The 20372-nt window shown below is 38.6% G+C and overlaps 3 protein-coding genes across 5 annotated transcripts; 1 reads left to right on the top strand and 2 right to left on the bottom strand.

Moving 5' to 3' along the window:
* The first annotated feature begins 1149 nt into the window (after positions 1–1149).
* LOC143428463 (uncharacterized) lies at positions 1150–8867 on the top strand. The gene is made up of 2 exons (XM_076903346.1): positions 1150–1283; positions 8533–8867. The coding sequence occupies exon 2, from the start codon at positions 8575–8577 to the stop codon at positions 8827–8829; it is 255 nt and encodes an 84-aa protein (XP_076759461.1). The 5' UTR covers positions 1150–1283; positions 8533–8574; the 3' UTR covers positions 8830–8867.
* Positions 8868–8966: 99 nt separating this feature from the next.
* Positions 8967–11219, bottom strand: Bigmax (helix-loop-helix-leucine zipper transcription factor bigmax). The gene is made up of 5 exons (XM_076902853.1): positions 10885–11219; positions 10474–10623; positions 9776–10155; positions 9523–9636; positions 8967–9436 (listed from the first exon to the last, which is right to left on the bottom strand). The coding sequence occupies exons 1-5, from the start codon at positions 10919–10921 to the stop codon at positions 9380–9382; spliced, it is 738 nt and encodes a 245-aa protein (XP_076758968.1). The 5' UTR covers positions 10922–11219; the 3' UTR covers positions 8967–9379.
* A 2768-nt stretch (positions 11220–13987) lies between these two features.
* Positions 13988–19651, bottom strand: Dmpd (F-box protein dampened). Of its 3 annotated transcripts, XM_076902814.1 has the most exons (7): positions 18777–19095; positions 17224–17505; positions 16866–17114; positions 16585–16780; positions 15787–16151; positions 15057–15480; positions 13988–14125 (listed from the first exon to the last, which is right to left on the bottom strand). In XM_076902814.1, exons 2-6 carry the CDS (start codon positions 17464–17466, stop codon positions 15073–15075), a joined length of 1461 nt encoding a protein of 486 aa, XP_076758929.1. In that variant the 5' UTR covers positions 17467–17505; positions 18777–19095; the 3' UTR covers positions 13988–14125; positions 15057–15072. The 3 variants fall into 3 exon arrangements, with proteins under 3 accessions (XP_076758929.1, XP_076758930.1, XP_076758928.1); XM_076902815.1 differs by lacking the exon at positions 18777–19095 and adding an exon at positions 19111–19651 and having other exon boundaries at positions 13988–15480; XM_076902813.1 differs by having other exon boundaries at positions 13988–15480; positions 18777–19094.
* Positions 19652–20372: the final 721 nt, after the last annotated feature.

The following is a 20372-nucleotide window of genomic DNA, read 5'->3' as shown; positions in this document are numbered from 1 at the left end:
GTGCTACATCGTATCCATTTAGTCTCCTCTCATATATGCAGATTAATATTAAAGAATTCCTCGTCAAACACGATTGACCTAGTTCAAATCGCAAATAATGTTCCATCGTTTCGTATAATTTCAATAATCTGCAATATCGTCAGGTCGCACAGAATTATTCATGGCAGAAGAACGTGCGAGGATCCGAAAACCACACGATCCATAATTCCTAGAGTACCTTGCAAAGTTGCCCTTCGATCGCATTCACGGTCATCCGTCAGCCTATTATCGAGGGTGGCGCCGAATCTCTCCCAGGAGGACCATAACGCGCCTCCCCTCGGTTCCCGCGTTCGGAAAAGCTTTCAAACGATAAGATTCGAGGGATGGTATCGTAAATTCGATGGTAAAGGAGCCGATAAAGTGCACTTCACGTGTTCACGCAGACCAACCAGGGATTCCAATCAAATATTTAAAAAGACAGATACCTTCTATCTGCCCGACGATAACACGGCTGGCATTGTCGAAAGTCATAAAAATAGAAGCGTAAAAGGTAATCGTCGGGTTTATTGCGATTAATTGAAATCGAGGAGGCTGAGAGCGGTCTACTCGTAAATATTGGAACAATCCAATACCTGTCGGACGTCGAGTTCCATTTACTTTTGCGCAGGATGAAACGTCAGTGATCGACGATTAAAGATGAAATGTAAAATTGATATTTTACCGATTCAATTACGAATCGTACGTCGTACAATTTTTTATAATATCGTTATGCTACGAACACTGCATGCGAGACACATGGCAGATGATTTTGCGCGTGCGACATTTACTACGCGCTAACAGAACATTTGGAATTTCATTGCAGCGTCCATTATGGTAGCTGCAGGCAAAATCAACGACGGGACCGGTTTTCCAGGAAACAATGCCTCCTGCGCGATATTTCGTGCGAGGAAGGTCGACGCGAAGCGTGGAAGAGGCGGAAACCGCGAGGATGCGCAAGATGAACCCCGGTCCAGATCGCAGTCCTCGCGCGACATTCGTGCCGTGAGCGTCGCTCGGCGAGACAAAGCGTCGCGGCGCTCGTTTCCGCGCGATTCTTCATCGAGTGGCTCGAGTGTCCTTGTATTTCGTGCTGTTTCGTGGAATCTTCGTGCCTTGCCCTCTCGCGCGAGAAGACGATGACTTCCGTTTCGTGGCGCGCGTCCATGGAACTCTCACGGGGGATGAAAAGTGGAGGAAAAGTGCGAATGGAATTTAAGATCCGCACGCGTGGTGCACGCAGGAGTTGTGACTGAACGAGGTGACAGGTCAGTTGACGAAATATTTCGTACGTTTCGTCGTTGATATTCGACTGTTCTTCTTTATCGCCCTTGGGGTGCGCGTCTCGTTACTTGTTGCACGTATACGGTAGTTCGATTGGTATTTTACGGAAATTCTATTTACACACGGGTGGTCGAAAAATTCTGTAATAAGGTTCCCTTTTTGTTTCTCTCTCCTTTAATTTGCGCCGCATCAACTGCACTTGTGTAGTTTATCAGCGAAGTTTCTACATTTATCTGTAGCAGTTACCAAGCGTCTTGTTCCAAGAAATATTCGTGCCATATTAATCATCGTATTTGTTAGAAAAATATATATAGTATTAATTAATACTTTTATTAAATCGAAACGTTTGTTCGCGATATAGTTCAAACTGAAGCCTGCATTATAAGGTACAATCTCCTATCCGCGTACCGGTATTATTAATTGCATACTTCCAAAACTGGTTAAAGTATATATTACGTCGAACCTATGCAATAGAATGCATGGTAATTCACTTTCGCGTAGTTTATGTAAAGCGAATGCCTTGGCATGAAAGTCTAACGATATTAATCCCAGAAAATGTTATCGAAGGTAATGCAATCGCTTGTTGTGTCTTTGAAACAGCAGTCACCCTAAACCTTATGTTATTCTTTAATTTTTTAGACCAATACTTTTCTCTTCTCACGTAATACCAATTCCACGAATACATCCGCGAGCACTCGAACCCACAACAAAAATAAAGCTGAACGATTGAAGGAAACTCGGTCATGTGCAAAATCGACCAGTCCCCTCGGCAAAACGAAAACACCGAGGGGGAACAGCGATATCTCGCGACTAATGGCTGTCGAGGCCGCAGATACGTTCAAAGCTGTCGCATTTCAATGAACCGAACAACACTCGAGACGGCCCCTTCTTCCACCGCTAGAATTCTAATCCCGCGCGCGAATTTACTTGCCCCTCGGCGTTTCGCGAGGGGAAATTTCTATGCAAATGCTCTCACTCGTCAGGGAGGAGGGTTACTTTCCATGAGAGAGCAGCTTCGAGACTGATACGGCCGGAATTACCGAGGCAAATTGATGGATCCGTCGAATCGCGACGGTGAGTGGACACGGGGGTGGATCTTGAGGGGTGCGAGAAAAATTCTCGAGGCAACCGTGTTCTGACTGAAGATGAACGCTCGCAACGACGACTAAAACGAAGAGGTATCCATGAACGTAAGAGCATGGTTAGTGGAATAATTTATTACAGCAAGGGGTTGAACTTGACGTGATTGAATACTTGAGGCTAAGGAGGGTGTGTAATCGTGAGTGGAGGATTGGATTGGTTTAGACTTCCAGGAGCTTAAGAACGACAGTTTCGAATAATGAACGCGTGTTGAAGATGCCTGTGACTTCCTAGAAACGTCCAAAGAAGATGTGAAAAGTATCATTTATGCAGCGATTTGAAAACGAATTGATCTTCAGTTGGAAGCGATTTAAATTATAATGGGACTAAATTATGGCGCATCGAGGGCATCAATCGCATTCTATAGAATCAGGAGAGCCACGGATTATTACCTGAGCCGTAGTAGCTTGTTTATCGCATCATCGTTAAACCCGAGCCGCGTTAATGAGAATTCTGAGTCGAACCAGATGCCAGCGCACACGCAAATGTTTCTGTTTCTACGTCAGCATTAACGAGAGACCCCGTCCGCCCAGGCTGCGCGATTATTCAACCCCGTTATGCATTGTCCCGTCGTAGTGGGTTTCTACTTGTTACCGCTACTTTGCATCCGATTACAAACCTATCCGTTTCCTCTAGTTTAATTAACCTGTCACTGGTGTGTGACACCGGCTTTGCATCGTAGCTGCACTCTCCGATCGGACAAAACGAGCACCAGAGGAAACATACGCTCTACCACCATCGCAACGCGATAATTATACATTTTGCAAACGCTCTCGTATTCGCAATGTCAACGCGATTCAACTTTCGTCTCGTTATTAACGAAACTCCAAAGGGTGAGGGAGTGTAGGAATTTTTGTTTAGAAATCAGCGAAATTGTTGCGTTCGAAAGTTACGATTCCAAAAGCTCGTTTAGTCAGAAATCGAGAGAAGTGGGCGAGCCAAAAATATCTTATGATTTATTAACTATTGATATTGAAACGCCCTCGAATAGCTGCTATAGACATCGTTAAGTTACCAATTAGTAAGCTTCATAATCCACGTGTCAATTAGTTGACGTTAGATCGATACATAGAATTCCTCCCCTGCAGTTAATGACCCAAATACGTTTCCTCTAATTTCGAGGACTGATCTCAAGAGAACGTAAGAAAGAAAAAAACGGAAGCTGGAAAATATAAAATACAAGAAAATATTGAAATTTATAAGCGACACGTTTACATAGTGAAATATTCTTATAAATTTCCAGTCAGAAGAGTGAATAAGGGATTCCTCCCTATCTCGTGACTTCATCCACCCCTCAATTTATCTCTTATGCTTTGGTCACGATTTCCTCGCTACGATTTCAACTGAAAACAGGGAACAATCCTCTCTTCAATAGAGAACGATCCTCGAGACATGCAGATGGCAATTTCACAGGTGAACGATTCCGCATAAACCCTTTGTGGGCTGCAACGATAACCTAATGGGACGTGCCAGTAATTCCACGGGCGAAATTTCCTATCTGCGATCTGCACGCAACGTAAACTACGACTGTAATCCCCTCTAATTAATTGAAGTGACGTTTAACGTTAACGTTGATCGAGACATTAACGTCGATCCCTGGCGAGGGAGGGGCGATGGAATTAATTTCGTAGCAACCGGATGCTCATCGAGGAAAGTTGGACGGAAGTGATCGATGGACTTGCGGAAGCGTGGAAGACGCGAATGAATTTTTAACGCGATACCTTCCTCCTTGGGATTACATCTGGGATTATTTTTAATTAAACGGGACGAGAGCTGATATTGATGCTAGCCTGGAGAAATGTATCGATTTCGCTTTGATTTCTGATCGCAACGAACAAGTTTCTTAATTCAACTACTATTGCTGTAGATTAAAAAGTACAAACTTGTGTATTATAAAAGCTAGTTACTTGTGTATCTGTGAAATAAAAAATCTTTTGAAATATAGAATACGATTGGATCGAAAATTAACCAAAATTTTACTTAGCAATAATTAAGTGTGTTTCAGCACAATTGTATAATTATGGTTGCAAAAATTGTAAAATACTGTCTATTTTTAGTTCGATAGGGAAACATATATGTAATCTTATCAGGTTTTATTGTCAAGGAGGAATAAGTGACAACATAGGATGATTGATAACGTTGCTCAACATTTAACAATTAGCTAATGATAGATATCAATGTCATTTGTAATTGTAATTAATTATTGAAGTAATTAATTGCAAGTTGAATTAATCATTAAAGTAATTACTTGGTTGTGAATTAAATCAAAAACTGTCATTCAAATTCTCTTCGCTTTACAGAAGAAAAAATTTAATTAATGTATTTTGTTTCGTCGTTTAATTCAATCGATCATGAAATTGTCATGACATCAATCGATTTGAAATTTTTATCATTAATTTGAAATCAATCAAATAAAATACTTATACAAATCGATATTACACTTAACACTGATATGATACAGAACTTTATTGTCAATAATCTTTCATAATATTGATCTCCATCGTGAAAAGCATGGAAAACAACCGAAAATTAATCTTGTGGATTGTGCAATCACAAATTACTATCAATATCAATTAACAGTGATATTAAAATTAATATGTTTCACGTGTATTATAATTTTAATAAAAATTCCATATATTCTGATGCTACTCACTGGTTTATCAAGTGTCACCTTGCTTTTTCATGAATTCTCCACGAACAGCAACACGTAATGACACGACTGGCAGCAGTTGGCTTATAATTTGGTCAGAAGGAGCCAAAATGGTATTCACTGAAAGTGATAGCAACTATTAGCAACGAGCCTAGCTGGATTACAATCCGTGCAATCGTTGAACACGGAGGCCATTTTCCCACACGCGTGGATTATTAGATGAATTCACAATAGCTGATTAATTTTAATAGCTGATTAAAAATACCATTCCCATCCGATACACGCCACTCACGCAACACATTTAACAGACCACGTTTATGGAAACTCTAAACAGATGCAAAATAATATTACATTCCAATCGCGATTGTATCCTTTCGACTCGTACGACGAATTAAAGCTCTTAACTAATTCAATGGATCTTTCTGCTTGAACGCGAGCTTCGCGGTGAAAAAATTAAACTCGTGTACAACTTGCTAAAGATTGAACAGCAGGAAGATTAAACAGCAGAAAATTTCCCTGGTATCAGATTAAGAAATTTTGCAAGCAACAGAGGTGGAAAGTTACAGAGTTTGAAGCAGGGGAAGATACAGTCCGATGCTCAAACTTTGAAGTAATATTACAAGAACTGACGTGATATCCAAGAGGAGAACATAAAATGGTCGCGTACCTTTGTCTTGTCTTTCTTGAAGTTTACAAAATTAAAAAAAGAGATTGCAACAACGTTACATTTTTCTAAAAGGAAAATCGTACGGGAAATAGTACTAATTTATGACACAGTTTCGTATAAACTGAATTAAAATCCAAGAGGAAAGCATTTCTACAAATGCAAGCTGAAATGAATTCCTTTCGCCGACGAACGATCTCGAAGATGATAATGAGTTTCCCTCTGCTGGCGACGTACATATTTACCGGAATAGTCGTCACAAGGCACTATTAGTGGCAGGTACAGAACAATATTTCACTTTGCCCAGCGATTTCACTTTATCTCCGTTTCCACCCCACACATAATACAATAAAGACTGTAATTTATCACGAGCTTTCTCTTAATCGAAGGAAATATCGTGGAAAAAAAATATTCCCGTAGATTTTTCAGAAGAATCGTAGAACTACGAGGTAAATATAAATTTCCTTGATGTATTCCAACATTTTTCTTCGGCTCCCGAGAAGAGTAAAGAAAATATGAAGAACGGGGTAGCCAACCTGAAATATGGTTCTCTGAGGAACTGTACGCGAGCACAGCACTCGAGTATCTCACTCTTGCCGGGGCAAAGATTAAACGCATACATTTCAGTTCCAGTCGAAAAGCACGCGAACATACGACGATGATTATTTATTTAACCACTTAATTTGAACGAAGTAAACATTTCAGCAAAGTAAAGTTTTTCATGCTAGCGTCTAATCGACCGTGCATTTCTATTATGAATAATAACTTATTATCGTATCCATTTTCATTCATTAGTTTATAACAATGTTATACAAATCTATAGAAAGTCGAAGTACTCTTAATCGATTCCGTCGTATCGATTCCTTCTGCTTCCACGTGGAACCAATTGCCAAGATTAAATGATTTTTTATTCATCGCACAATTTTCCTTTACTCCGTGCTCTTCCAAGTAGAGGAATTCTTCAGAGGTATTATTGGATCGAAGAACCGTAAAATCAGAGTCCTTCCAGCGCGACAATGAGAAACTATAACGTAGCCTCCTCAGGGATAAACACTAATCGTCTTTCTCCGATCTTGTCGCCAATAAAAGGGCAATCTATCGTTCCGTAAGATACGCGGACACGTCCTTGCCCTGGGAAGAGATTTCATCCCCCGAATTGCATTTCATCCCTCGAGACGGGACGCTCCGCTTTTTCGCACGTACGTGACTACCGCGAGATAAATTGGATTTAGGAGAAAGTGGACGGTTCCTCCTGTTTCGTAGCTAAGAATTTCTCGCTGCAAACAGAGCCCTTCATCCAGGGATGAAACGGATAATTTTTAAATGTATCTTACAGGCGTGCTTTACGAATAATAGCACGTTTCGTTTGCCTTACGAGGAACGGGTATTCACTTTGCTTCGCGGAAAAGCATATACTTCTTCGTGCCTTAAGAATAGCATTCTTAACCATCGTTTGGTCCTCTTTTGGACGAGGATTTTACGTTGCATCGATTTCTATCTCGCTATGAGTATCGAATGCTACGCCAAGGTGATCTCACCAAAGTAAAAGGGTGAAATGTATACCCTGACAACACAACTTTTTCACAGTAAGATCACTGTGATGTCACTTGTGCCGCGTGACATCACTTTCATAGTCATCTACGTCCGCACTCATCGATAGTTGTGATGGCATACGGTAACAGCACGTTCTGAGGCACCAGCGTATCACGCAATGCACCACTATAGTACCACTAGTGTATCACGCTCATTATATGTTCATTCATGAGTTTTTTTAATTAGTGCCGTAGGATGACATTTGGGCAAACTGTGTTTCCATATAAATTGAAACCGTCAGATCTCAGCAGATGTTTAACACATTGAGTATTGACAGACATTTTAGTTGTTGTTAGCCAACAATTATAGTTACTGAAAGCCATATATATATATATACTTTTTTAAATCGCTATAAAAATAATGTATATTATGATGATATACAATAGAGATATAAAAACTCTTTTCCTATTAAAATTGTACAATATATAGTAAACATATAATGTCACGCAGCGCAATTGATGTCACAGTGATCTTATTGTGACAAAGTTCTGTTGTCGGAATTTATATTTCAAGTTTTCTTGTAATTTATTTTATATTTACCGCTGTAGAGGTAAGAGAGAGAAAGATATATAAGAAAGCTATAAGAAAGAGTGAGACAGATGTTACCCACTCTACTCGAGAACCCGTAGCGCCATCTCTGTAAAAAGTGCTCAAACTGGTCGCACATCGTTATCGATAGCGAAGTAAACTCCTGAAAACTACTAGCGCCATCTCTTGGAGAAGCTATGAAACTGATCAGGCATTAGTTTTAGTCGTCACCGTAAAGATGGCGCTAGTAGTTCTTCAGTAGTTTACTTCGCTGTCGATAATTATGCGCGACCAGTTTGAGCACTTTTTGCAGAGATGGCGCCAGGAGTTCTGGAGTAAGGTCCGTATAAGCTGTCTCACTCTTTCTTATAGCTTTCTTGTATATCTTTCTCTCTCTTACCTCTAAAGCGGAAAATATGAAATAAATTAGAATAAAACTATTGAAATATTCAAGAAATTATAATAAAACTAGTGTATTCTACTTTATTGTACATATTATTAGTTTTATTATAATTTATTCTACATTTCATTAGTTTTATTGTAATTTATTGTATATTTCACTAGTTTTATTGTAATTTCTTGTATATTTATACGAAATAATATACGTAAAAGTATTCACTTATAGAACAGTAGTAACGTAATGCAATTTTTGTTACAGATGACGTAAACCGTTGGCCAGCAAAACTGTTAAAAAGATAACATGGGGGACGAAATATCGATATTTTTGGTGGTGGTGCTCGCGATCGGCGGTTTAATGATGATGAGCGCGTTGCTGGCCTGTTATGCCTGCATCTTTCGAGATCTGTGCTGCAGATCAGAAGACAGATCAAAGAGGAGACGCCCTCAGAGCCCTCACCGCGAAACTGATGATTTTAACAGACCTAGAATGGACATGATACTCTTAAACGACATCACTCAAGGAGAAAGCATGCCTACGGAATCGGAGAAAGTTTAATGAGAAGGAATTAAAATCGGATTGATGCTGCAAATAAAACTTTTAGATATTAAGTCGATAATGCTGAGGAAAATGATAATTAAAAATGAAAGAAAAGGAGGCGTCTTCGATTGTTGACGATTGTAAATACAGCGTGCAAACGGAAATAGTTTGGATTTTTATTTCAAACTAGTATATCGCAAATTAGTGTATTATGTACATATTCAGATACGTTCATACATATATACATACTCTATATATCATATATATGGAGCCTCAAACTTCATATAATAAAAAATCTCTGATAAAAATATTTAACATCACTTGGGCGCCAACGAACGGCAAACCATATGTTACATAGTTACGTATCTACATCTATAATATTAGTATATAAAATAAATTTCTATTTGTATTTCTCGCACGATCATTATGCTACGCATATATCGTGTGTAACACACATACTCCTATCCTTCCTGGTAACTCTACTTCACGATTAGTCTAAGTACCCGCGAAAAGTTTTGTATAGGCATTATACATTGTGCAATCCCTAATGATGTATTATTACGTTCGACTAGCTGATTTGGCTGTTAAGCTGCTGGAGTACGGACAGTACCACTTCGCGTAAAGTCTGAAATGTTTTAAACGTAAATGTTAAATGATAGATGTTTGCTTTCGGGAAAATACTTGGAAGAAATCGGGGGGTCAATTTATTACCTGCGGTTTACAATGCTCCTCTAACCAACTGAATACACACCCAGATAATTCAGTAAAATTTGCTACGGAAATGTTATTAAACGTTTGGAACAACCGATCCATAATTGCCTGGAACTATAATAATATATAAATTAAAAAAGGTGTTCGAAATAGAACCACTGAATACAGTAAAGTCTCGACTACCCTATTTAATTGTGATAAATTCGATTAGAAACGACTGTACAATTCAAATGATTAACATTACAATTCTTACCACTTGAAATTTTGTCTCGTCGGATACACGCATTTCCGCGTGACCCGGTTGAGTCTGGTGCGCTTTCACGATCTGCTCATAATTGGCTTGCATGATCTGCAAAGCGACAACTTCTTTCCTTAACGCGTTGCGTTCCTCTTCTTGCTTCTTCTTTTGTTGCAATAAAAATTGTATGTAATCAATGGATTTTTGAAGTACAGTAGCCTTGGATAGTTTGTAGCCTGAGGAATCAGTGTTTTGACAAGTGGGTACCAAATCTTGGAGAGAATCATATCCCTTTTTAATGGCGTCTCTTCGTTTCTGTTCTGCTTGGGTATGAGCCTCCCTTCTACGCTCTTTGTAACTTATAGTTGAATTCTTGTTATCGCTGTCTTCATCCTCTATAATTAATTCCAAAATCGTTGTAAACAAGTGGCATTGCTATCTTGAGATACATAAAGTAAAGCGCTAAATACCACACCAAATTTCTTTCTAAGAACTATTTATGTTCTTTATTTTTAAAATATCTTGATTGTTAGGAGTTTCATGATAGTCTTCCCCAAAATACAATCTTTCTTATTATCCAACACATCAAGATATTTATGAATCAGATGTCAAGATACAAGCAAACGTGGTAGCATTTTAATCGATTGTACTTTGAACAGTCTACTTTCCCAAGACATGTTATAAAATACATAATACCTATTTAAATCACTTACCTGTATTATGAGCAGACGAAGATGGCGTATTCACAGACCCATTACTACTACAACGAGAAAACGTGTACTTTTCCGTAGGACTAGACGGTTCTAGCTTCATATCGTTATCTCCTCCCATATTACCTCCTGCAGCACGTATTGCCAAATTCGCTAAGTTCATAAAATCATACAAAGATATAAAATTCAATTTGCAACGTCAAGCTCTAATAATTTCTATACGTAACATAAAAATAGCTAAGATAGAGAGGAATTACATAGAGTTATGATTTAAAAATAGGAAAAGTAGTAAGTAAACAAAAGGTGACAGTACGATATCAGAGTATCAATATACAAAATGCATAATACAGGATAAGATAACAATGGAAAAAGAAAATTTACGTAATTAACGATATAAAATTGAATTCCACTCACATATCTCGTATCCATCTTTGTGCAACGTATCTGCCATCGTGTAAACAATTTGTTTGCCGAGGATCAGCGAGAGAGGAGGCAAACGGTATGCAATTAAAATGCGCACGTGGAAAGGTTACGACACGGTCGCAACAAGTCGGATGCACCAAAGATAGACCCGCGGCGGGTCACGGTCATCCATAAAGGCCTCGATCGACGTACGTGCACGTCAACGAACAGAAATTGCGCTTCGAGATACGCCTGAAATCTAGACGGGACACGATCACGATCCCATGATAAACATTCCAAAATCGTTTCGTAACAGTGTCAGTGTGTACGCGCTGACACTGCCATCTTCGACGGAAATGCAACTGTTGAGAGAACGGTCGACAGTTGGTAGAAACAGGGTCGCCACCTGTCGAAACAAAGAGAGCGCAAACTGTCAAACGGGAGCCACGTGCTCGGCTAGCAGACGAAAGTGAAAGTCAAGGTTGCGTTAGACGAATCGGAGCGGTTCGATCATCTACTTTCGAAATGGTGGGAAACATTTCGAATGCCCGCTTTCATTTCCTCCGCCTTCACCCCTTTCTCTTTTCAAATGCGATCGAAACGTAGAAACCACTGAAGATGCACGTTTTCTGTTAAATTACGTTTATTATAAGGTGTATCTAATATATATATTTACAATCGCTTTAATACACGTAAAACCATTTAAGATAACTCATATCCTCCTCGGCGGTACGACGTTTCGGGCCGTGACACGCTGTCAATTGTATTCCTATGCACTTCTCTCCCTCTCGTGTGTCTATGTGTGTGTATGTGTATGTATGGGTGTGTGTGTATGTGTGTGTTGGTAAACTTCCAAAGTACACGTACGGTGTCTCCATTTAGTAATTGCTTATTGTGTACTTGCGATCCGGAGACCATTTCACTTGCCAGTACACAGACTTTGCGAACGAACGTATGGTCCTCGGATTTTTTTTTTTCTCTAATCACGATGAATGAAAATTGAAAATTATCGTTCCCTGTGCCTCGCATTCTTAAGACGCATAGTACCTACTAATTAGGAAATTATTCTACCTCTAATTGTGTATTCATTGTTATATTCGATTGTATATTCTTAGTAGATTCATTATACGTAGTACACAACACTACACTTTGTATCGTTCGGGGACGGATAATGTCGGAAAGCAGTTGACTGTAAACTAGTTTAAAGACAATGAACTGGCAACGTGTATCATCGGAACGTGTAAATATTTCAGTGGGAGTACATAAGGTACATTCAGTTATTGATTCGTAAATACAATTCTTTGAAGACTGCAATACAGGATGCTGTTACATTCAGGGGGCCTAGATTATAGTTCGTGTAAAAATGATTCTTGTTACACAGTTATTACTCTTATATTTTCATCCTTTCGTTTTTTCTCCCCTCTCTCCCTCTCTCTCACTCTCTCTTTTTCTCTTCATTTCTCTTACTGTGTAATCTGTTCGGAACGTATCACACTATTCGCGGTATAAGCATATAATGCAAGCATTTCGAAATTTCCGACACGGCGAGTTAGTTATGCCCGCCCCCGCAATCCTATTAAACATAACATTAAACAAAATTCACACATCGTTTCTTTTTTATTTCATTTCTTGTTTTTTCCTCTTTTTCTCTCCCTCCCTCTCTCTCTCTCTCTCTCTCTCTCTCTCTCTCCTTTTACTCATTTCTTCTATAGCCAGAAACGCCCCACATGTATTTCATTTGAATAAAGGTCACTTTCCCGCAGTTAAATCGATAAAGCATCACATCATAAATTCTCTTCAAGTTTGAATTTAGTATTTTTTAATATATATATATATATATGTATCACGCGCACTTATTTCGCTCACTCAATTTCTCACACACACGCGTGTTCATGACGTATTCATTTTCCGTTCGCTCACTAAGTTCATTTCCCCCTCTTTTTTTTTCTTCTTGCTTTTCCTAATTAATTTTCGACATCGATAAAAAATTATATATATTTCGATAATTATTTCATCATTAATTAATTATTATATTTTATTGTTCCATTAAAGTTTTAACTAAACTGCTCTGTGTGGTATGCATATCCTGGCAAGTACCGCACTCATATATGTATATATATAAATAAATATACATACATAAATATATATATATACATACATATATGCGTGTGTGTATACATATATATATTTCTATATTTATAATAAAGTATCATTTACTTATTATCAGTATCCTTTATATTTATTACTACAATCATGAATAATTAACTCACAATATTCCAAACTATGCTCCTTTGAGATTAATTAGGAATCGTGCAAATAATATTAATTAATTGAATCTATACAGACCGATTATCGAGCATCGCGCAGAGTAATCCGTCCGATTGTAAAAGAAATAATGTGAATGCGAAATTTTCATCGATTTTATTAACAAAATCATTTCTTCCCGATATATATATCTACTTTTGTTCCTTCCTCATAAAAACGTGGCGCGGAATTCGTCATATCCCGTCTTTTTTTTTTTTTTTTTTTTTAATCAATGTGATTTATAAATTAAAAAATTGGTATTTCTTTCGAAAATGTTTTAAAAACAATTTGATAATAATTTTCCTACTAATAATTGATCCTATAAATTATTTCCTAGCACTATTAATATTGCAATATTCGCCATCCCGCAAAGAATGTCGCACGTTTGTAGGATGGTCCGTTGAAAAGAAAAATAACACCTGTCCAGGTATTTCAACGTATTTTCGCTCACATTTTCAAATCACTTTTTCTCCCCGACTTTGCAATTTCTTTTAAGGCTCGCAAAAACTTTATACCGTTAGAAGTGTTCTTTTGATTTCATCTAGGTGAGCTGCTCTATTAAATAATTTTTTTAATTACAAATTCATCCTTTAATAAACATGCAAAAAAAAAAGAAAAGAATAAATTGATATATCACATGTCATTATGCAAAAGCGATTCAGTTCTCAAAGCCTTTGACTTTCACTATTCATTTTGTGGCTTACGTGTAACATAATTGGTATACACAAACCATTTTTATAGAGAAGTTACTACTTTTCTTCTTTTTTTCTCTCTTTTTCTCTCTCTCTCTCTCTCTCTCTCTCTCTCTCTCTCTCTTTCTCCCCCTCTCTCTCTCTTGTTTAATTGAGCAGACTTAGATAAATTAGGAAATTGATATGAATATTGATGAACTTGGAGTACCTGCGCGAACCAGTCCCACTCAGTCCTCTCAGGTACTTATTCATTGATACTGCAAAATAAAATTTGCTAGAATCATGTCTAATGTCCACTCGAAATTTTCTCTAAAAATTTCTAATTAGGACAAAAGCATCCTCCTGTCTACGCGAAACAAAATTTGTCACGTATAGTGATCTTGTTCAATTTAGAACTGCAACAAACAGTTAACTTCAGCAACTCGAATAGAACGATTTCTGTCTAATTGAACTATCAAATTTTGCAATTCTGTTACTTTGTGTGTACGTGTGCATGTATACTTGCACGCACGCGTATGTACGCGCGCGTGCGTGTTGTCTAATAGGTATTTAATTAAACTGTCAAAGATAAAAATATTCAAGAGAGAAAACGTTATGGTAAAAGAATATTTAAAAACGTTAGCAAATAAATGCTAAAATAGTGCATCGTCTGTGACCAAGGAATACAGAAGGTGAATTCTTGTTCGTCACCAGACGATTACGTTCAATCTGCTCTATTAACGTGATCTTTTTGTGAGATAAACGTCTCACAGAAAATTCAACCCTTCCATTCTCCTTGTGTATACCATCGCGAGAATAATAATAATTAAAAGGGTCTTAAATGAAAGTAGCCCGATTTGTTACTTTACGAACGACGCGAATGACTAACTATCATTTAGAATATTTGTAGACATCACCTTTTGCGTGTGCGACAAATTCGACCGTGATAAAAATAGGCAAATCAAACGCGTTAATTTCCTTCGCGTGGAGATCAAACACGGTTAGAATTCGTTTTTCTTCCATTTCTTTCTTTTTTCTTTTTCCCGAAAACGGTGGTTCGTTGCGCGAAATGCAAGGACGTTCCGAAAGAATTTTGTACTTTGTCTATGATCATTCGCTCGCTAGCGTAAAGGAACACCGTCACTTCGAATAGAAAGACCTCTTTCGAGAAACCAGTAAAAATGTTATACAGATATATGTTTTTTGTACCATGATCAGAATCGATTTATATCTTCGAGCGTTTAACCTGACGTGACTTGGCGGCACGGCGTGGTTTCTTAACCGCGTCACTCGGTGCTTCCTCCGTAGTGGATTTCCGTTTTGATGATAATGAAGGCACGGGAGCCTTTGGCGGTGCCATTTCCACTATTGGCGGCGGCGGTGGCGGTGACGGCGGTGATGAAGGCTGGGGTGTGACCGTCGGCTGTGGAGCCACTTCTGTAGGACTCTGCGCGTTCCCTATAGGGATGAAGTCCAATCCCTCGTCAAGCGTATCCGCCATTACACCTTGATTCGTCAGAACCTGCAGATCCTCCGTTGGTACTAGCACAGACTGGCCACAGCCTACGCACACTGGTATCGCCGGTGACTTCGATCGCCAATACTGAAGTTCTATTTTACACTTGTTCAATTCCTATGTAACAAATGATAATTATTTCGCAAATTGTAAGCTAGCAATATAGAGCTGTCCCCAAGTGAAAGTATGAAATGGTCTCAAAAATTGGAAACCGAAACCAAACCCGACAGCACAATGCCACGAGAAGAAGGACAAATTAGAATTTCGATTTTTCTATTTTACACTTGGTGACAAACCCTTAGAAGAAAAGACACGTAAAATGGGAAAAAAATATGATCGAAACTTCAGGCGGAAGCTTTCGTTTCTGGCCCACGTAGGCGCGTAAATTATTTTTACAGGTGCTAAGTGTACCTTAGTAAATACCTGTAGGAGTGTGCTGAATTTACGAGAGGTCTCCTCGTTCTTCTTGTCGTTCTCATCTAGACGCGTAGCGTATTCGACAATCTGTTTTTGTTGCTCCGCTATTTTCGCTTTGCAACTTCTCAAATCTCTACGCATTAACGATAACTGGCTATTATATCTTTTCATGCCTTGCTTAATTTTACGAATTCGTTTTCGTAACACCATATTCGATTGCGGTGGTGACACACTGGACCCCAAGAGACCTGGCTCATCGGAAGAGTGTGGCGGAGATCCTTCTTCTCCACTATTATTTCCTGATTTGCCACTTCCGACGGTCAAGGGTGTAGTATCAAGGCACATAAATGGCTTGGTCACGTTACTAGAAGCTACAACGGCCAAATAAATTATTTACAACGATTAGAGTATATAATAGTAAATTAACATGTTCATGACGGCATAACGAAAGAAAGTGTTCGGAATTAAATTAAGATGAATGAAAGAGTTGCAATAATAGTAAACATTACAATAAGAAGCGTGTCGCGAATTTTGTTGCCATCCTGAACCTGTTAACCCTTATGCACTGTTCGAATCAATTTGACTCGGCGAGAAAATTAGATGCTTAATAATTTCGTACGGAAACGTGTGAAATTTACTACCTTCAGTTAATAGTATGCGAAGAAGATACTTCATATGTTATAAAACACATGTCATGCTACTTAGATCACGGAAAATAACAACCAACAGCAAACACTTGTTCCAATAGTGCGCAAAGGTGAATTCAGTTGTAAGAAAAATTAAGAAATTCAAGGTTTTTCTCACAGGAGAACGTTCCAGCAAGATCTAAGAAATCGGCTCCAAAATAGGGAATTTCTGGTAATCTCGGTTCGATACGTTCCTTAAAGTACTCCATAGCCATAGCACTTAAATCGAATAACTCGTCTGTAACTTTGTATGGCCTGGCTAATTTTGGAGTAATTTTCACATAATACAAAATACGATAAACTTCATCTAAAATCTGAAATACAGTTAGAAATTGGAACTCGTATGCATTCGTATATTACGTACTTTCTCTGGTAATCCATAAAGAAAACAAAATTTACCTCTCCAGGGAAAAAGCAGCAATGTTTACGCTCAATATGTTTCCCAAAACACATCTGGAGCAATGTGAGACGCATATGAAGAGTTTCAATGATATCTGATTCACACGCTAACGGATGATTGCGACGTGCGGACTCACGCCTTGGCATCTTCGCTTTGATCGCTTGAAAACGACTCAGCATTTGCGATTGAAGCTTTTGAAATGTAGAATTTAAGATTGATCCGCAAACGCGATCCATTTGATGACAAACCTGTGAAAAATAAATAAGGTAAATAAGTAATACATCCCCTGGTTTTTCTAAATAACTAAGTATAATTTTTCAAATTCTATAATTATTTCATCACATGACTGTAACTTACCGGACGCAAATGAGCCACTGTATTATAATCCAAATAACTGAAAATCTTTTCAAGGATTTCGACTGGTAAGTCAAGAAGGTTTAAATTACTATCAGGAGCTGGTACCCAAGAGGATGTTTCATTGTGAGTGCTAGCAATTGCTACGGGTTCTTGTCTTCTGGATGAACTCACATCTGTAACTTCGGTAACTGGCACAGCTCCGTTACTTCCTCCCATACTACTAGACTGCCGAGTTGACACCATAATTTCAATATTTTTTGATGATCAGCCTTCACCAAAAACCTAAAAGTATAATTTGTTACAGATGAAAACTTTCAACAGAACATTGAATGCCAATTCTCAAAACACATAAGAACAATAAATGTGAGACACATTCAACATAACTTTAAATCATAATTAATTCGTAGCAGAATATAAAACCAAAGGAACGTTAAAATGCACCAAATAAATTACCAAATTTGAAAAGCTATTACAAAATTAATAATCCGCTCATAAAAATAGTCATTATGCGCATACATACACAAAAATTGTTCAAATACTCTTAAGGAACAGTTGCACACAGTCGCATTAATTGATTAAAGAATTAAAACTTTTATTCTAACATTCATTTATTAACACACAGAAACTCTACAATTCTCTAAGAGTCAGTGAAAATTTGGTGAAACGAATTGCACCACAAAAAGTTGTGATAAAAGAGCTGGGAGGCATTATTTAAATGACACTAAATATGACGAAAATTCACGCTGTTTCAGTTTCAAATTCCTCCGGGAACAGATTCTCGAAGACGAGTCGCCACAAGGAACCGTGTTGAAAGAGAACCCGCAAGATTCCTATCACGGTGAAGTATCGACGGGGCACAGACGGGAATTGTAACCTACGAGGATATTCAACGAAGTATTCCCGTATGTGTCGATGATTTTCATCGTCGTTGAAAGAATGAAAATGAAACGAGACAACGAACGTTAGCAACAGTGTAAATGAAAAACCAACAGAGAGGTCGATCGGAAACGAGGAGTTGAAAATGTTCACCGTTCTAGCGGAAGCTTCGCCGAGAGAGGAATTAAATCGACGAATTTAAAAAGACTGGCTGAACCCGATTAGCGACCAGTTTAGACGGGGACGAATACCTAATGCATCGGGCGCCGTGAGTGCGATCGTCGAATAACTTAGTCGACAGAGTAACGAAAAGTAACCAAGAAAGGGAGAAGCGGAATACGAGAAAGAGAAGCAGATGGACATAAATACGGGATATATTAGCCCGCCACAGTAACGAGATGGCCGTGGCGCGTTCTGCACACACAGTCACGGAAAAGTTCTACAAAGCTCGATGGAAACAAACAGAGGGAAACCGGATGACCGTGCGCAATCGATGCACTTATGGCTTTTCTGTTTCTTCGATGCAAAAGAAACGAAAAGGGAATGGAGAAAAAAAAACGAAACAGAAAAGAGTCGAAGAGGCTGCGTACATTTCCGGACTTAGGGTAACGAGAAGGATCGTTCTCAAAGTGGGTTGAGAAAAATGTACTCGTGGTAGTCGAGAAATGATCACGTACCCCCTGTTAAACGACGAAAAGCAATCACTGTATCCGCGTTGGTGTTTTCAGCGACATTTTGACGGAGATCCCTTCCTTCTCCTCACGACCCCTGCTTGACGCTCTCGTTCTCACTCCGTTTCACTATCGAAGCTTCTCCCGTTTCGTCTAGAGTAGCCCTATCGCTCTCGTACGTAGCTCGCTTTCCTATGCCTCCCTCTTTCTCTCTCTCTCTCTCTCTCCCTCGCGCGAATAATATACCCGTGTAACTATGCCGCACTCACACGCGTAGATCGTACCCCGGAAAAAAGCCCGCGCGTGCAGCGTCCGAAGAAATACTTGCTTTTTTCGTTACCTGTCTCGAGACCTGTTTCTTTCCCCCTCGGAAAATCGCCGTCGGGTGCATCGGCTCTGGTTCTATAAATACCAGAAATAAAGGATAACGATGCCCACTGTCTTACAAGTACGCCTGTCTCGTTCGCGAACAACGTTGTTCGGTTACGAGAGAAATCTATTCTTTGCTCTTTTTCTTTTCTTTTTTTTTTTTTGTTTCGTGTCTAAGTAGAATGTTGGCCCGCGGTTCTGCGAGTCAGCTCGGCTAGAATATTTAAGATCGGCGCACGATCAACGCCGACGTCGACGATGACGACTATCGCAACGACGACGACGACGACGAAATGTACATGTGTGTATCTGGTTTGGTATCGTCACTCCGCTCCCGACAGTTCTGATCGCATTCCCGTGAGAACGAGCCCACCGGTTCGCGAACGGGACTCTCTATTGGTCGATTCGCGAGTCAGTTCACAACGCGCGTCGCTTCGATAACATTTTAATGGCTATTCCACAATCTGTGTTGAAACAGGGATCATCTCTCGGCTCTAGAGATAATGCACATATGTCCGTTACCACAGTGACGTGGTATACAGACACGAAACTCGCGAGGATCGTATTCTTTCTCGCTGTCCTAGCGACATCTCTAGAGCGCGCTAGCGAGTCAAACTTACGCGTAATTTGAATTTGAATATGGTAGAATGGTTTTGGTTCGTCACTTTTTTGACGAGGTTTGCAAAACGCGTTAAGTATCTCAATAATATTTCGTTAGATGAAAATTCGTTTACGTACATACTACGTACGCATTTTTTAAATGGATCAATTGTGCCTTTTATTTCAATTAACTAATGTACTTCTAATATATTTTAATATATTTAAATATGTCTAGAGTATAAAAATAGCTGTAATATAGTTATATAAAAAGATTAAGTTTGGGAATTGATTCTATTTTTTGTGCAGCTAAAGAATACGATAAAAAGATAGCAGATTTAACTGATATAATCCTTAAGATTACAATAAATTTGTATGATAAACTCATATTGAATAGAGATACAAATAATTGGAATACTAATACTAATATACTTTTTCACGAATTCATATATGTCAATCATATTTTTCACGTACTAAACGTTAATCTTACTATAATCAACATTTTAATTGTCCACTTGCATACTACGTCAAAAAGTTTAAAAAGCTTTTAAAGTACGATAAGGTAAACAGAAAATATTTGTGGTTCATATTTTATCATTTTAGATAAATTGATTAGATAATCTTCTTTTAAATTTC

This window comes from Xylocopa sonorina, chromosome 10 (assembly GCF_050948175.1).
Source record: "Xylocopa sonorina isolate GNS202 chromosome 10, iyXylSono1_principal, whole genome shotgun sequence".
Classification (NCBI taxonomy): domain Eukaryota; kingdom Metazoa; phylum Arthropoda; class Insecta; order Hymenoptera; family Apidae; genus Xylocopa; species Xylocopa sonorina.
Note: the sequence above shows the minus strand (reverse complement) of the source record. Positions and strands in the feature narration are given on the sequence as shown.

Coding starts and splice junctions, on each gene's coding strand:
- LOC143428463 (XM_076903346.1), top strand. CDS start 8,575: ATGGGGGACGAAATATCGATATTTTTGGTGGTGGTGCTCGCGATCGGC.
- Bigmax (XM_076902853.1), bottom strand. CDS start 10,921: ATGGCAGATACGTTGCACAAAGATGGATACGAGATAT. Junction 9,637..9,775: donor ACGAGACAAAATTTCAAGTG/GTAAGAATTGTA, acceptor ATATTATTATAG/TTCCAGGCAATTATGGATCG. Junction 9,437..9,522: donor AGGAGCATTGTAAACCGCAG/GTAATAAATTGA, acceptor AAAACATTTCAG/ACTTTACGCGAAGTGGTACT.
- Dmpd (XM_076902815.1), bottom strand. CDS start 17,466: ATGGTGTCAACTCGGCAGTCTAGTAGTATGGGAGGAAGTAACGGAGCT. Junction 17,115..17,223: donor CAGTGGCTCATTTGCGTCCG/GTAAGTTACAGT, acceptor TATTTTTCACAG/GTTTGTCATCAAATGGATCG. Junction 15,481..15,786: donor AATTCAGCACACTCCTACAG/GTATTTACTAAG, acceptor TTTGTTACATAG/GAATTGAACAAGTGTAAAAT.